At 29.9% G+C, this 17951-nt stretch overlaps 1 protein-coding gene across 1 annotated transcript in view; it reads left to right on the top strand.

The window, feature by feature from the left end:
• LOC122501536 (hepatic leukemia factor-like) overlaps positions 1 to 14419 on the top strand; it is a 311451-nt gene extending 297032 nt beyond the window's left edge. The window contains exon 4 of the mRNA XM_043611076.1: positions 14210 to 14419. Coding sequence (XP_043467011.1) covers positions 14210 to 14419 — 210 coding nt within the window. The remainder of the gene's footprint in view (positions 1 to 14209) is intronic.
• Positions 14420 to 17951: the final 3532 nt, after the last annotated feature.

Raw genomic sequence — 17951 nt, 5'->3', positions numbered from 1 at the left:
AAAGTAATATTAGCAGCAGATTTCTCTCCGTGTATATATATAAGGGCTCGCTACAGTCCTGTGAAAATAAAATAATTTGTATAAAATTTTTTAAATTTCTAAGAAAACTAATTTATTATAGGCGACACTAAAAGAATGCCAGACTCTTCAAGTTCACACACAGACGACAACAACAATAATGAAAAGGTCACCAACAATGAGAAAGATAAGACTACAGATACACAGGAAAATACAGGTAGTCTCATCGCCTTACTTGGGTCTAATCCTGACGACAAAAACAAACAAACGGAGCCTTTACATGAGGAAATATGCCTTAGATGGAACGTCTATTTAAAAGAAGGTCTTAATAATGGACAAAAGGAGGAGATAATAAAAAAATATCCAATTTTTGAAAATTGTCAGCTCATGTTACCACCAAAATTAAATCCAGAGATCCAACCATGTATGAATAATAAAGGAATAAGACATGACCAATTTTTAGAAAAATTGCATCTCCAAATAGCCCACGCTTTATCAGCAACTGGCGCTGAATTAAATTAAATTAAATAATAGGCAAAACAGAAATAGAATGCTCTGCAGCAATAAAACTTACACTCGAATTATTAACAACCCCCGGTTTTTTAATTAATTATAAAAAATGTAATCTATCACCCTCACAAGATATAAAATTCCTAGGTTTCGTGTATAATACCTTAGAGATGACTTTAAGATTACCGGATGATAAAAAGCTAAAAGTAAATAAAATGTAAAATATTTTACAAAACAAAAAATTCTGCTCAATACGAGATTTTGCTAGTTTAATCGGGAAACTAGTCGCCACATGCCCAGCTGTTAAATATGGCTGGGTGCATATAAAAAATCTTGAAAGAGCTAAATTCCAGGCCTTTAAAAATGAGCCTAATAATTATAATAAAAAAATTGAAATCCCCTCTTATACACGTCAGGAATTACAATGGTGGTTAGACAACTTAAACTCTTCTTATCAAAACATAAAATCCCCGACAATATTTGACATCGAAATCTACACTGACGCATCACAAACAGGTTGGGGAGCGCATGCAAACGGAATCGAAACAAAAGGTTTTTGGTCAATCGATGAGAAGGGATCACATATAAATCAATTAGAATTACTAGCATCTTTGTATGGTTTGAAATCATTTACAAAAAATTATGAAAATTGCACAATTTTATTACGTATAGATAATAAAACAGCAATTGCATGCATCAATAAAAAAGGTAGTGTTTAATTTCCAAATTTAAACAAAATTGTAAATAAAATATGGCATTGGTGCGAATTAAAAAACATTGAAATTATTGCATCCTATATTCCAACGAGAGAAAACTACCTTGCTGATCGTCAGTCTAGATCTCAGTCAATAGAAACTGAATACTCTCTAAATAATAAAATATTTAATATTATTTTTTCAAAATTAAATTATCCCTTAATTTGATTTATTTTCATCAATGCTAAATAGAAAATGCAAGAGGTATATATCGTGGGGCCCAGATCCTAATTCTGAAAACATAGATGCATTTACTGTAAGTTGGAAAAATGAATATTTCTACGCTTTTCCCCCGTTCCCCCTAATAGCAAGAGCATTAGACAAAATAAAACAGGAAAAAGCTAAAGGAATATTAATAGTACCCGATTGGCCCACCCAACCGTGGTACCCACTTTTTCATAAACTGATCATCAGTAAAGCACTATACTTTACACCTCAAATCGACTTAATTCTTTCTCCTTTCAGCCAACCACACCCGCTACACCAAACGCTTACCATGGTTGCAGGGAGTTTGTCAGGAGAAATTGGCTAAAGAATAATACTCTAGAAAAGGCGATTCCCATTATGCTTCTCTCAATTTCCGAAAATACACTGAAACAATATGATAGCGTTTTTAAAAAATGGTGGGAATTTTCGACAAAACAGAAACAAAACCCTTTTGATTATGACCTGGAAAAAATATCAAATTATCTAATTGCGATAACGGAAAAAGATTGATCTTTTTCACACATAAATCCGCACTTGATTTTGTTTTTTCTGTTAATTTAAACGTTGATAAAATTCTAAAAAGAATGCTTAAGGGAGTTTACAATAAAAAACCACCCACCCCAAAATATGATTCAACCTGGGACCCTGCTCCAGTCCTGACTTTCATAAGAAAATTATATCCACTCCAAGAATTAAACCTTCGACAAATCACCCAAAAATTGGCTATGTTGCTTGCGCTCACAACAGGACATAGAGTCCAAACGTTATCTGCAATTCAGTTGAATAATATATAAATATCACAAGATAAAATAGAAATTAGAATCTCAGAAAAAATAAAAACTTCGGGAAAGAACAAATATTAGCCTTTAATCATCTTACCATTCTTCAAGGAATGTCCTGAACTTTGTGTAGCATCGACTCTCCAATTTTATATCGAGAAAACAAAAGCATTGCGTCCGGAAAATGAGCAATTCTTATTTTTGACACACAAAAAACCTCACCACAAAGCGACAAGCCAATCAATTAGCAGATGGCTAAAAAGAACCTTACAAGAAAGTGGTATAAACACCCACGTTTTTTCAGGGCATAGTACGAGGCATGCGTCCACATCCGCGGCCTTCAGAAAAGGAATTAACATCGAAACGATACGTAAGACGGCAGGGTGGACACATGCTTCAGAAACATTTAATAAGTTTTATAACAGACCCTTAACTCTGAGTTCAGATGAGTTTGCCAGAGCCGTATTAAATTTAAATAAAAAATAATGTTTCCTTATTTCTTTCAAATTTATTATACAATGAAAAGAATGTTAATTTGTTCTTTTTCTTTCTGATAAGTGCACTGTTAATAGATTTAATTATATGTAAAAAAATGTGTGTGTTAAAATTAAATTTCTACGTTCAAAGTGTTATTGTGTTCAAAATTTGTAATATTACAATCTATTCGAAATAAATAATGTTTTCAGATGACTAAGTTATTGTCTTTAAACATCTACCGAGTGTAATTATTGAGGAAGACAAGTGAAGAATAATTATAAAGATTGATCGACTTACCTGATAAGGAAGATCAATCGAAATTATTCGAACTTGTCTTCCGAAAATAATTACAACCCCACCCCTCCCATCAATATATCCCTAGTCATCAGAAAAATGCAACCAAACAACGAAGTGAGGTAACTGCACAGGACACCGACCGACGAGAATAGGAGAGGGGGAATTTTCAAGAATTTGCTACCTGTAATGCTGTAAACTTGTACTATTGAGTGTGAATAAGGGAATACTACCGAGTGTAATTATTTTCGGAAGACAAGTTCGAATAATTTCGATTGATCTTCCTTATCAGGTAAGTCGATCAATCTTTATAATTATTTTATCTCAAATGTTAAACTTTAAATAGTTCCAGAAGACACAATTTTTTATTATTTAACAAATCCTTTATGCAAAAAATTCCTTATTTACTATTAAATACTGTGGATAAATTCTTTTGTGCATTTTTGAAAGTTGAAAAATTGTATTTTTGGCCAAAATTTGACGATCCTGTTCCACTGTGGATGGAAGCGATTATTCAAAAAATTCGAAAAAGAACTATTTCTGAAATAAATCTGTCCAAACGAATTTGATTTATAATTATTAAAATATCTTAATTATTATTGTATTTATTAACAATAATAGGAGACAATGTTATCTCTGGTTCTAATAGTCTAATTGAAATGAATCAAATTGGAAGTTGTAATTAATTAATCTTTTTATTATCTTAGCTCATTAAAGAAAACGAAATTCTTCTATTAATTACAATTTTCAACATTTATTTGGACAGTTTTTTTTTCTTCAGAACAAGTGTAAAACGGTTGCAAAAACCCAATTTTTTTCGACAAAATCTTAACCCTATCATAAATAATACTACGAACTTCTCCAAATTGTGGGCTCAGAATAAAGCTTAGAATTTTTTCACATAGGCTCTACAGTGCATGCCAGATTTTTATTTATGACAGGGTTAAGATTTTGTCAAAAAAAATTGGCTTTTGCAACCGTTTTACACTTGTTCTGAAGAAAAAAAAACTGTCCAAATAAATGTTGAAAAATGTAATTAATAGAAGAATTTCGTTTTCTTTAATGAGCTAAGATAATAAAAAGATTAATTAATTACAACTTCCAATTTGATTGATTTCAATTAGACTATTAGAACCAGAGATAACATTGTCTCCTATTATTGTTAATAAATACAATAATAATTAAGAGTTTTCAATAATTATAAAGCAAATTCGTTTGGACAGATTCAGTTAATAAATAGTTCTTTTTTCGAATTTTTTGAATAATCGCTTCCATGTAAAATCTTGTACCAAAGTCGACCATTTTTGAAAATGTCGAAATATGGGGTACACTGTGATGTAATTTTGCACCTGTACGGTGCAAAATTTTTTTTTCAATATTGGGCTTTCGTATACAAACATATGAGATTCCACGCTTTTAAAAAATAATACTCATTTTTTTGAAATAATTTTTTTTAACAGAGATATTTCAAGTCAAACTCGAACATTTCTCAGGGGCCTATCATTTTCTCGCGGATAGTAGTTCAGTAATTCTTTGTTAAAAATTCTTTAAGTTGTCCAGAAATTCACTACAACTCTCCTTCAGAAACTTTTATATTATAGGGGCATTCTTTCTCAACTTTACCACCATGCTGCCCATCTTCAGTTTGAACGAAAATCATTGAAATACCAAATTTTCAGAAAAATGTCAACTTTTGAATGGTGAGTGGCAAAATTATCCGTTTTAAATGGTTCACTCTGAATCTGTCAATAAACGGAAAAAAGTCAAAAAATAATTTGTTATTTAACTATAATGTTTGTTTAATTGGCCATATTATTTTTTTATAATCATTTTAGAGTTCCCTCTTCATGTCTACATTGTCATATGAGGCTAAATTAAATTTGAGGTTATAATATGGCCGTCAAAAGTGACTTAAATTAACTAATTGTGATGTGTTTTCTGTGCAGCATTATTTTCAATAGCAAATGAACTTTCAAGGGTTTCTGGTCTTACCCATTACGTATATAACACTATATGTTCAAAATTCAAAATGGCGGATGTAATATGGCGGACATGGATTTTGAAAAATAATTGTATTTGGTTGAAATTTATTAATCGGGGGTTTTCGAGGTCGCTGATTACGATCCTGAAGTTTGTTTTCAAAAATTCAAAATAGCAGATCCAATATGGCGGACATGAATTGTAAAAAAATAATTGTATTTGCTGGGGTTTTGTTACTCGGGGGTTTTTGAGGTCGCTGATTAGGATCCTGGAGTTTGTTTTCAAAAATTCAAAATGGTGGATCTAATACGGCGGACATAAATTTTTAAAAATGGTTTGAATTGCTTGGAATTTAATTTACGGGGATTTTTCAAGTGGCTGATTACGAATATAGTGTTAGTTTTTTTAGATTCGAAACAACAGATACAATACGACTGATATTTTTTATTATTCAGCAGATTTAACTAAAAATTTTGATTTTGACATGCTAATGAAATTTTTTTTCTAACTTTGTGCTTGGATTGTAATTTAAACTGGGATTTTACCAACTACTTTTTCAAATCTTTATATGAAAGAACTGAAGAAGTACTGGCTTTCAAAAATCTTTTAATAACCAGTTCTTTGTTGACTGGTATGAAGCAGTGACTTCTCAGTATATCTGGAACTGCTGGAGCTATAGCAAATCTCGCATTTAAAGATCTCTTAATCTTTTTGTGTTCTTTGTCATCATAAGACAGTATACTAATACTTTTAGAATTTTGTTGTGCCCAATCAAGAAGCTTCTCGAACAAAAGAATGGCGTTGTTTGGTTTGCACAGAAGACTAGCTTGTGCAGCCTCTCTTTTGAATACTGCGCCAACACCGTCTGAAGCACCTTTCCCGTGTGCAGTTGCATGACAGTGCCATTCTGCTGCAACGCCAAAATCTTCTTCGTGATGCATAAGATTCGCCATCTGGTACTTATTCTTAAAATGCTGTTTTGCTCCATCGCTAAAATAGATTACTTTTTTCATCTCAGGAATGATCTTTTTTAATTTAGGGACCAGCTTTTTTTGTATAGTATATACAGCTGCTGTGTCATGAAGTGTACTGTCCGACAAAAAGATGAAACTTTGGTACTTGATTTCTGACCCTTGTTTATAGTAACACACGACTGGAAAAACGGTACATTGCGCATTATTAAAATGGAATCCTTGCGACGCATCTTGAACAACATATTTATAATTCTCTGAAAAATCTAATATAGCAAGAACTTCACCAATTTTCAAATTGTTTTTTGTCTCTTGATGGAATTGAGACTGTTCTTTTGCGATGAAGGAATGAGGCTTCAGTTTTATTAATTTTTCACACAGATCATCAACAAATTCTGACAATGGAAAAATTTGCGTCTGAAGAGTTGATCTGTCTGTAGTTGTCCACACACTGAACTGCACATTGTAAATACTTTTTTCCTCTAAGAGTTCTTTGAGATAATTTTGTAATTTAGAAATTTCAGGGCATTTATTACATTCATCGAGATAACAATTTTCATCAAGATTTTCACACAAAATTTGACTTAAACAATCTTTATAATCATCCAAAAGTATGTCGGAATCTTTAGAAAGAGATTTTAAATTTATCGAATCGATCATCAATTTTCAATTTTGATGGATAGTGCAGACGCAAACTGAAGGGTACCACTTGCACCAGCAAGTATGCAATTTTTAGGTCGGAGCTGAGCAAATTTACTGAAACTAACAGAGCAGTCAGGATAACGTTCAGTATAAATGGCATAGAGACCTCTTAAATCAGAAAGGAGAAGTCTTTTTGAATTAAATCTCTTCCATTATCAGTTTTTACCGAAACCACATCTTTTACACCAGGCATGATTCGACTGTTTTCGTCACATTCATAAAAATCCTTTATCCGTTTATTTGTTTCTTCCGGCAATGGTTTACCAACCCTAGCAACTGTTTCTCCTAAAACGCCCTTTAGATCCTTTAATTTTCTAGCTTTCTGTGCAAAATACCTGGAACAGTTGAATTCTCGAGCAACTTGTCTTATCGTCCATGTATTTGGCACTACAGTCAAAATTGTCAATCTCAAAGGATCATTGATGTCGAGACTAGAAAACTTGTTTTTCAATTCAGTCAACATATCTTCCAACTCGATCTCTCTTTGTGATTTTATATTTTCCTGAGATTCTGAAGTAGATAATGAAGATCCATCGGTAGACATTGAATTATTGCGTTGAATATTATCAAAATTTTCATTTATACTTGATAAAACATCTGCATTTTCGTCGGTTCGAGGATATTTTATTTTTCTACACATTACACAAATTTTAGCAATATCTGGTATTTCTGGGAATTGTCGCTTCATAGCATTCAAAATATGTCGAAGATTTTTTCCTTTGTGGCTATCCACATTGTAAGGATTGCAACAGCGATCACCGTGTACGCTGGTCATATTTGAAACAATATTCCGGGATGAAAGAATAAACAAATTTACAGAATACTGCAATACTCTGCTTAGTTCGAAATATTTGTAGTAATCGATGTGAAACTACTGCTCTTAAAAAAACAATTGTGTGACGACAAAGTTCAAGAAAAATTCAGAAAAGAACTCTCAATGTTTAATAAATTAAACGGGAATAATATCACGGAATGACAAAATTCTAATGTGTATGAACACAGGTTCTGTATAAACCTTTTTTGTTATATTATAATAAGTGAATATCTATCTCTATGACTACGACTCTATAACAACTTTTTTTTGCTATTATAATAAGTGAATATCTATCTCTATGACAACGACTCTATCATAACTTTTTTTGTTATTATAATAAGTGACTATCTATCTCTATGACAACGACTCTATAACAACCTTTTTTGTTATTATAATAAGTGACTATCTATCTCTGTGATAACGATAGTAACTTATTATAATAACAAGAAAAGCTTTAAACCGAACCTTTATTCTTCCACATTAGAATTTTGTCATTCCGTGATATTATTCCCGTTTAATTTATTAAACATTGAGAGTTCTTTGCTGAATTTTTCTTGAACTTTGTCGTCACAAAATTTTTTTTTATAAGCAGTATGTTTTACATCGATTACTACAAATATTTAAAACTAAGCAGAGTATTGCAGAATTCTGTAAATTTGTTTATTCTTTCATCCCAGAATATTATTTTGAATATGACTAGCGTCCCCCACATAAGAAAAAATCTTCAACGTATTTCGAGTGCAATGAAGCTACAATTCCCAGAAATTGCAAGACATGTTGACTGAATTGAAAAACAAGTCTTCTAGTCTTGACATAAATGATCCTTCGAGATTGACCTTTTTTATGGTAGCAACAAGAATAGTCGAATCATGTCGATTGTGTAAAATGTGGTTTTAGTAGAAACTGATAATAGAAGAGATTTAATTCAAAAAATTCGGAAAACTAACACCATATTCGTAATCAGGCACCTTAAAACCCCCCTTAAATTAAGTTTTAAGCAAATACAATTATTTTTTTACAATTCATGTCCGCCATATTGGATCTGCCATTTTGAATTTTTGAAAACAAACTTCGGGATCGTAATCAGCGACCTCGAAAACTCCCGATTAATAAATTTCAACCAAATACAATTATTTTTCAAAATCCATGTCCGCCATATTACATCCGCCATTTTGAATTTTGAACATATAGTGTTATATACGTAATGGGTAAGACCAGAAACCCTTGAAAGTTCATTTGCTATTGAAAATAATGCTGCACAGAAAACACATCACAATTAGTTAATTTAAGTCACTTTTGACGGCCATATTATAACCTCAAATTTAATTTAGCCTCATATGACAATGTAGACATGAAGAGGGGACTCTAAAATGATTATAAAAAAATAATATGGCCAATTAAACAAACATTATAGTTAAATAACAAATTATTTTTTTGACTTTTTTCCGTTTATTGACAGATTCAGAGTGAACCATTTAAAACGGATAATTTTGCCACTCACCATTCAAAAGTTGACATTTTTCTGAAAATTTTAAGTGGTATTTCAATGATTTTCGTTCAAACTGAAGATGGGCAGCATGGTGGTAAAGTTGAGAAAGAATGCCCCATAATTTTTTTTATAGTCGTTTAATTTATAAAATTTTTAAAAATCCTTTAAAAAAATTTCCTTCTATATATGACTATGTTATATAAGACCCTGAACAATTGTCCGGATGTATGTATGTGTGTGTGGATCCCGTTTTTTGTGAACACGATAACTCGAAGAGGGTTTCATTGAATTTGGCTAAAAATTTTTAGGTACATTTATCATAAAAATATCTCGAAATGGATTGATAGACTTTGAAAAATAGTCAGAAAATATTTTTTTTAAGTCGAATATTAAAGTTAATATATAGGGGAGAGTGGGGCAAACCGGATCCCCTAACGGTTTTTTTACTCTTGTGACTAAACGAATCAACCGATTTCATTTTTCGATGGCTTGTTTGAAAGATCATTTAATTGCGCAACTTTTTCCCAGAGAAACCTATACTTTATCTTTTTTTGTTTAGTTGCTGTGTTAACTTTAAAAAATTTTCCAAACGGTCCGGTTTGCCCCACCCCCTGCACAGTGGGCCAGGATCGTCAAATTTTAGCCAAAAATGCAATTTTTTAACTTTCAAATATGCACAAAAGAATTTATCTACAGTATTTAATAGTAAATAAGGAATTTATTGCATAAAGGATATGTTAAATAATAAAAAATTGTGTCTTCTGGAACTATTTAAAGTTTAACATTTGAGATAAAATAATAAAATGTTTTTGATTGAAATACTTAATATATCTAGAAATAAATTAATTATTTTTGTATAAGTACTTATTTTTTCTCATCAATAGATATATTGAAGTAAAAAACCAATAGTTACTTTAAAAAAATAAAATTTATTAAAATGTAGCTCCATTGAAGTTTACAAATAGTGGATTTTTCAATAGAGTGCCGACTTTCAGTTAGTCGAGCTCCTCCGAGCCGCATAATATTTGGAAAAACAAGATATAGAACGATTACTTAGCATGTCTACTTTGACGCCAATATGTGCCATTTTGCGCCATTTCATATTTTTTCAACATAACAAGAATATTGCAATAAACATATAAATATATGCAATAAATATATAAAGACAATTTTCAAAATTAATCAATTATGATGAACAGTGGTATTTAATGGTTTTTTGTGTCGCTGATTACGAATCTGATGTCAGATTTCAAAAATTCAAAATAGCGGATCCAATATGGCGGACATAAAAATGTTAAAATCAATAAATTTGAATTAAACATAGGTATCTATGGGTTTTTTGCATACACTGCAAAAAGAAGTATCTTATTTAAGATGTTTTGGTAGTCATTTCTAAGATGTTTTGGTAGTCATTTTTAAGTTATTTGAAGTATCTTAATTTAAGATGTTAAAATTATCTTCGTACACATTTTCTTCATATTTTTTTGGAAAAAAGTTTTGAGGTTAACTATGGGCTTATATGTAAGACATTTTATGCATCTTAGTTTTTAGTAACTTAAATTTTTTTCGCATCTTACAATTCACAAGTATCTTATCGCTAAACATCTTATTGAGACAGAAACATCTTAATTTAAGATACTTTAAAAAACTTAAAGAAGTATATTACTTTTTTAAGGGGCTATGCCACTCTAGGATTTTAAAAAAATCGATTTTTTTTGCATTAAATAGTCCCTTAGGGTATCAGAAATAACATATCGTAGTATTACGGCTAGGGAAAATCTCTAAGTAATTTATTTTCGTATTTTCGTAGCGGCGAGGTCCTTTTGTTAGCGCGCTACGGGAGGTGATCTTTGAAGGATCTAAAGCAGGTATAAGGTAGATGTTTGTAATGACGCTACTTACCTGTCTAAACTATAGTCTATTCTTCACAATTTGGCTTCACAAACAGTATGCAAGCGTCTGTTTCAGTCAGTTAGGCATAGCCAAGCATGTGAATGTTTTTTACAACTTTAAACTTTAAACGCGATTATCTAAAAACTACATTTTTCGAGTTGGTTGCACTAACAACTCGTACAATTTTCAACCGATTAAGTTCAAACTTCACAAACATCTTTGAAAATATATTTTTTAAGGCATCACGTAGGATTTTTTTTTATTTTGTATTGTTCATTTGTTATTAACAATTTACTGACGATTTTTTGGTAGAATTTAGAAAGGTTAACTTTAGAAGTGCGCCATTTGACCATAAATCAATATATCGAAAAAATCCTACGTGTTGCTTTAGCTATTGTAATGTACTATAAATAAAAAATTATATACTCAAGATATTTCAAAATTTACAAAAACAGTTGGTGCGGCCACGGACCATATGCGCCACAGAGATGTCGACGGAAAACCCCAACAGCGTCGCCATTTTTCATTAAATTATTATGAAAATTTATATTTTTAAACTTCAAAAGATGTACAATAAACTCCTCATATTCCAATTTTAATTGACTTTATAAATTCTCTGAAAAAAATTCACAAAAAATGCCTATTTTTTCGGTTTCTAGAGTGTCATAACCCCTTAAGACAGAAGAAATATCTAAGACGTATAAAACATCTTAAAAATCAGCAAGATACTTTAGAAAACATCTTATCGTTTTAAATATAATAAAATTAAATGTAAAATAAATATTTTACAATAAATAGGGTAGAGTGGGATTAAAAAGTCATGTTGAAAAAAAGCTATTTGGCTGTTATTTGAAGTTGAGACGCAACTTTTGATTCTAGTTTGGATGTCGTATCGATAATATTGTAGTAATTGGAATTTTTAATTTTGAGCTGCTTATTTCGATGAGCATAAATTAAAAGCAGGTAAACTTAACATAAAATACCATTTTTCCTGCTAAAAATGTTTTTAAATTATTTATTTGTCACGTAAATAAAAGAAAAATATAATTGCCAGCAAGCAAGCAACAATTGTTTCGATGCATCAGCTGTTTCACTATCGCGCATGCGTTATTAGAGAAAGAAAGAAAAGGGGTCTACTTTTCGTATGGCTGTCTAACATTTTGGTCGCTTGCGCACTCTTTGCTAATAACTCTATGGTTTTTTGGGTCGCTGATTACGAATCTGATGTCAGATTTCAAGAAATCAAAATGGCGGCCATAAAAAATTTTTAAATAATCAATTTCAATTAGACATAGGTATGTAGAGGTTTTTTGGGTTACTGATTACGAATCTGTTGTCAGATTTTAAAAACGTAAAAATGAGCACTTTGTTTCTGAAATCAGATTTAGATATGAAATGGAGTGTTTATCTGATCCATGGAAACAAAAGCAGATTCTCCAATAGGACTACATGCGCACCTGATATACCCGCGCGATAAACTATATACCTATAAGTAAACATCAGGTCTAAAAAAAACTAAAAAAATTTTAAAAATCTAAAAAAATACAAAATTGGATCTTTACCTGTAACCTCCTCGTAGTAGATCCTGGAAACTACAGTACTTTCTATTTTTGTAGGCTAATAACAGGAAAAAAAATTTATTTTCTAAATTGTATAGACACTAGTTTTGTAATCACAAAACTTAAAAACTCCCATGCAAAAAATTGTAGGCGAATCTCACCCAATCTAAAATCCACTTGAATTCTTACATCAGATTCGTAATCAGCGACCTAAAAAACCCCTAGATACAAAGATTCATAAAAATCGATTAATTTTAAAAATTGTATGTCCGCCATTTTGGATCCGCCATTTTGAATTTTTGAAATCTGACATCAGATTTGTAATCAGCGACTCAGAAAACGCATGGATACCTATGTTTAATTCAAATTTATTAATTTTAAAATTTTTATGTCCGCCATATTGGATCCGCCATTTTGAATTTTTTAAAATCTGACTTCAGATTCATAATCAGCGACCCAAAAAACCTTTAGATATTTATGCTTCATTAAAATTGATTTATATAAAAAAATGTATGTCCGCCATATTGGATCCGCCATATTGAATTTTTGAAATCTGACTTCAGATTCGTAATTAGCGATCCCAGAAACTGTAGGTAGCATACTTGTTATTCGTAAATATCTTGTTCTCTTTTAAATAATGATTTTTGGTCAAAAATCGACGATCCTGGCCCACTGTGCCCTGGAGTAAACCGGACCCCACATGGGCGAACCGGACCGTTTGGTTTTTTATTTATAATATTGCATTTACATAATCTACAATAATAAAAAACATAAAGAATCATGTAAACAATGGTTGTAGTAAGCAAAATAATAATACGGGATTGAATTTTAATTAAATAAATATTTTTTTTAATAAAAAAATTAAAATGTTTGTCATTATCAGAGAAACAATATTAAAGGGTCCAATTCTCGTTGGAAGACAATTATTTTTCATTGTAAGTAAATATTTTAATGAAAGAAACATTTTATTTTAAAATAATTTTTATGAAACTTTAATTCAATGGAAATATCCTATGGCCGGTTTGCCCCACCGAAAACGGTCCGGTTTGCCCCACAGGCCCATTTTGAGAATAAATGTTTGTCAAAAAGAAACGCTTTGCAAATTCATCAAAGTTTTTGGTGGTAAATATTCCTGAGGTTTGTACCTTCAAAACCTAAGACCTAATATTTAAAAACATTACACGATTTTCTCAGAATTTCCTTAAGAAAAAATTCGTAAAAGTGTAGAAAAAAACTAAAAAAAAACTTTTGCTCCCTTCGTCGCACATACGCAAGCTAAAACTGTCAGATTGAGAAAATAAGGTATGCTAAACACGGTTGTTTTAAATTTGTAAACAACACTTTTTCCAATTTCGCCATTTTGGAAATATTGAGAGGGGTCCGGTTTACCCTCCGGTCCGGTTTGACCCACTCTCCCTTAATAAAATCTTATTCTTTGCATCAATATGAATCGATTGGTCTATATGAAGTATAAATTGCATGAGAATTTATAGAGTTAATCACAATTAAAGCTGAAAAATTCGTATTTTTATTATAAAATCAATTCTTTCAGCAAAGTTATGTTGCTGTACAATAAAATCTTACTCTTTTCTTTCAAAAATCTTATTCTTTGCATCAAGACGGATCGATTGGTGTATATAAAGTATATATTGTATTGTTTGTGTAGACTGAATCTAACAATTTAAATGAAAAGAACCATATACATTAAAATAAATGTACAAAAATTTATAAACAGAAATTTGATATACATTTTATTTGCAGATAGCTCTAAAGGCAACAATGTTAGAACATGAAAATGCAATCCTTCGAGCACAAATTGTATCCTTACGTGAAGAAACTCAATCATTACGACATATTTTAATGAAGCAACAGTCAACAAATTTACAAACAATCGATCGCAGTAGATCAATTTCAGAAATAGGACCTTTAACTTTATCAACTGCTCGATCCATAACATCTTTAGTTGTCTAAATTATATTCAACATCTGTGTGTAATATTTAAATATTGTTACAAGAAGACAGCACCTGCAATTGCTCCTTATATTCTCAACATTGCCATTATTTCTTCAATGTTCTTCTACACTGTAAAATATATATATATATGAAGGAGTTTACACCGTAAGCCTTAAATATAAGCCTCCGCGCGCATAAACGGATATACCTCCAGGAGCATATATTTGCGCCTGCGCGAACACGTGGTCAAGGCAAACTCTTTCACAACACAGCTGCAGGCTAACACTTTGCGCAGACGCAAGTATATCCTCATGGAGGCATATCCGTTTATGCTCGCGGAGGCTTATATTTAAGGCTTACGGTGTAAACTCCTTCTATATACAGTACCGTCCGCAATTGTCAGTCCACCCATTTTTAAAGGAATGACAAAAATTTTTTATCATAAAATTCATGAAAACTAAAATTTTTTTTGGTTTATATTTTAAAAGACGATAAAATTTTGAAAAGAATAAGACCTTACAGAAGTCATTTGGCCAAAATTTGTAGAAGATATTCCTAAAAATCGTCATTTTCCATGTTTTACAAAAATTTAAATAACTTCTAAAATAATGAACGCTTTTTAATAATCTTAGGCTTATTTTAAAGGTCTTTTTCTACGGAATAAGAATTACTTATAGGCATTAACCTGTCATTTTTAACTTGGAATAAGCATGACGTCAAAATTAGACAAAAAAGTTGGAAAAATTTGAAATCAATTTTTTGTACTAAAAACTATTCTAGAACATATATAAAACATGATATGGTGTAGATTTTTCAAGAAAATTTAATAAAAATATATGTTTGAGTTTCAAAAATTATTTTTCTTTTAATAATATTATTTCAAATTTTTTGAATTTTTTTGTCCAACTTTGACGTCATGCTTATTCCAAGTTAAAAATTACAGGTTAATGCCTATAAGTAATTCTTATTCTGTAGAAAATGGTCTTTAAAATAAGCCTAAGATTATTAAAAAGCGTCCATTATTTTAGAAGTTATTCAAATTTTTGTAAAACATTGAAAATGACGATTTTTAAGAATATCTTCTACAAATTTTGGCCAAATGACTTCTGTAAGGTCTTATTCTTTTCAAAATTTTATTGTCTTTTAAAATATAAACCAAAAAAAATTTTACTTTTTATGAATTTTATGTTAAAAAATTTTTGTCATTCCTTTGAAAATGGGTGGACTGACAATTTCGGACGGTACTGTATATATATATATATATATTATCAATAATTGAAGACGTCCACGGAATAATAATGATCTTTGGCACAATTAGAAATGTTTCCGATTTTCAATTTTGATTTGTCTTAAATATTTATTTCAGTAAAGTATAATAATAAAAAATTAATAAATTTCATACTCTATACATTCAATTTTAATATTTCATTCGTTTAGGTATATTTTTTAATAATATTTAAAAATGATTGCAGAAATTCAATTATTTTCAAAAGTATAATATAATAAAATTCTTGGCAAAATTTTAATTATTTTTAAAAAATTTTCTCAAATCAATGATTTTCAATATCTACTATTTTAATAAAATTTTCCAGAAGAATTCAATCGCCTTGGAGGCGTGGCTGATGACTCGTGAGTTTTATGGTCTTGAAAATTTTCGAGAATTGAACGACTCGCGAGAACTCACTGTAAATAGAAAGAAAAAAAGTTAGCATAATTAATGTACTCCTTAGAATAAGGGGACGAGCGCGAAGTGAAAAGGGATAATACCAGTCGGGTAGTAATCTCCTCTTAATTCAGTTCAGTCAAATGAAATTTGTTATATAAAAAAGCATATAATAAACAAAATGTGTATATTTTTTATTTGCTAATCATATTTTTTTTTAATTTTTTAATTTTCTAACAAAAGCATACACGACAACTAACTTCAAACTGCGGACAGAATAAATGAATTACCAGATTATTATGGTAAATTGAATTTATGTTAAAATGTGCCACATATTGTTATTTTGTAGAGGTCTTCAATTATTAATTAATTAATAATTTATCAATAACAATAATAAAATTTTGGCAATACTTTAATTTAATTAAAAAAAATTTTCTTTTATTAATTGAATCAAATGTATGAAACATTCCAGGCAATGTTGCCGTAATACTACTTATAAATTATAGGTGCTTTGCAGGAATATAATTAACTAAAAATAAATTATTTAATTATAGTTTATAAATGTAAAATATATCTATAAAATTATGTACCGTGAAAGCATATTATAGAGTTATTTAGAATTGGAATTATCTCTCTTATATAATATACATTATGAAGAAAAGTTGTTTTATGAGAAGAAGTATGTGATTCGAATTTGATACAGCTATTGTGATATTTATACATATAAATGGTGTCTAACATAATTATAATACAACATGTCTTTGTGTGTAGAGTATATATGTCGTAGGCAACTAGAAGAATCCGGCATTAAGCTTAATTCCTAGGCAATAAGCTTACTTCAGGCAATTAGACGAATACACGACGAAATCGTTCAGATTTGTCTATTTGCCTAGGCAGTAAGCTTAATGCCCGGCAGTAAGCTTATTTCCCGATGAAGATTCGGCAAATAGACGAATCACATTAGAATCCATTTGCAGTGCACAAACGTCCTATAAAAAATTAATTAAAAACAATAATAATGATAATAATAATAATAATAATAATAATAATAATAATAATAATAATAATAAATCATTCTGGACAGAATTAAATATTTCTTGGGTAAAAAAAATATTTCTTGAGTCTAATAAACATTTCTTGGATCAATTAAATAATTCTGGACAGAATTAAATATTTCTTGAGTAAAAAAAATATCTCCTGAGTCAAATAAATAATTTTTTTACTTTTGCATAAAGAAAAATATTTCTCGACTAAAATAAATTTTGTTTAAGTCTATCAAACAATTTTTAACTAAAATATTCCTTTAGTGAAATAAATATTTATTGAGTCAAATAGAGATTGTTTGATTTAAATAAATATTTCTTGACTCAAATAAATGCTTCTTGACTCTTATAAATATTTGTTATCATTGAGAAATATTTCTTGAGTCTAATAAATATTTTTTGACTCAAAAAGAAATAATTCTTGGATGAAAAAAAATATTTCTTAGGAAAATATAAATTATTTATTTGACTCAGGAAATATTTTTTTACTCAAAAAATATTTAATTCTGTCCAGAATTATTTAATTGATCCAAGAAATGTTTATTAGACTCAAGAAATATTTTTTTTACCCAAGAAATATTTAATTCTGTCCAGAATGATTTATTTCAGTTAAGAAATGTTTATTTGACTCAAGCAATATTTATTTTAGTCGAGAATTATTTATATGAGTCAAGGAATATTATTATCATTATTATTATTATTATCATTATTATTGTTTTTAATTAATTTTTTATAGGACGTTTGTGCACTGCAAATGGATTCTAATGTGATTCGTCTAATTGCCGAATCTTCATCGGGAAATAAGCTTACTGCCGGGCATTAAGCTTACTGCCTAGGCAAATAG

This window comes from Leptopilina heterotoma, unplaced genomic scaffold (genome assembly GCF_015476425.1).
Source record: "Leptopilina heterotoma isolate Lh14 unplaced genomic scaffold, ASM1547642v1 Lhet_210, whole genome shotgun sequence".
NCBI classification, from domain to species: Eukaryota; Metazoa; Arthropoda; class Insecta; order Hymenoptera; family Figitidae; genus Leptopilina; species Leptopilina heterotoma.
Note: the sequence above shows the minus strand (reverse complement) of the source record. Positions and strands in the feature narration are given on the sequence as shown.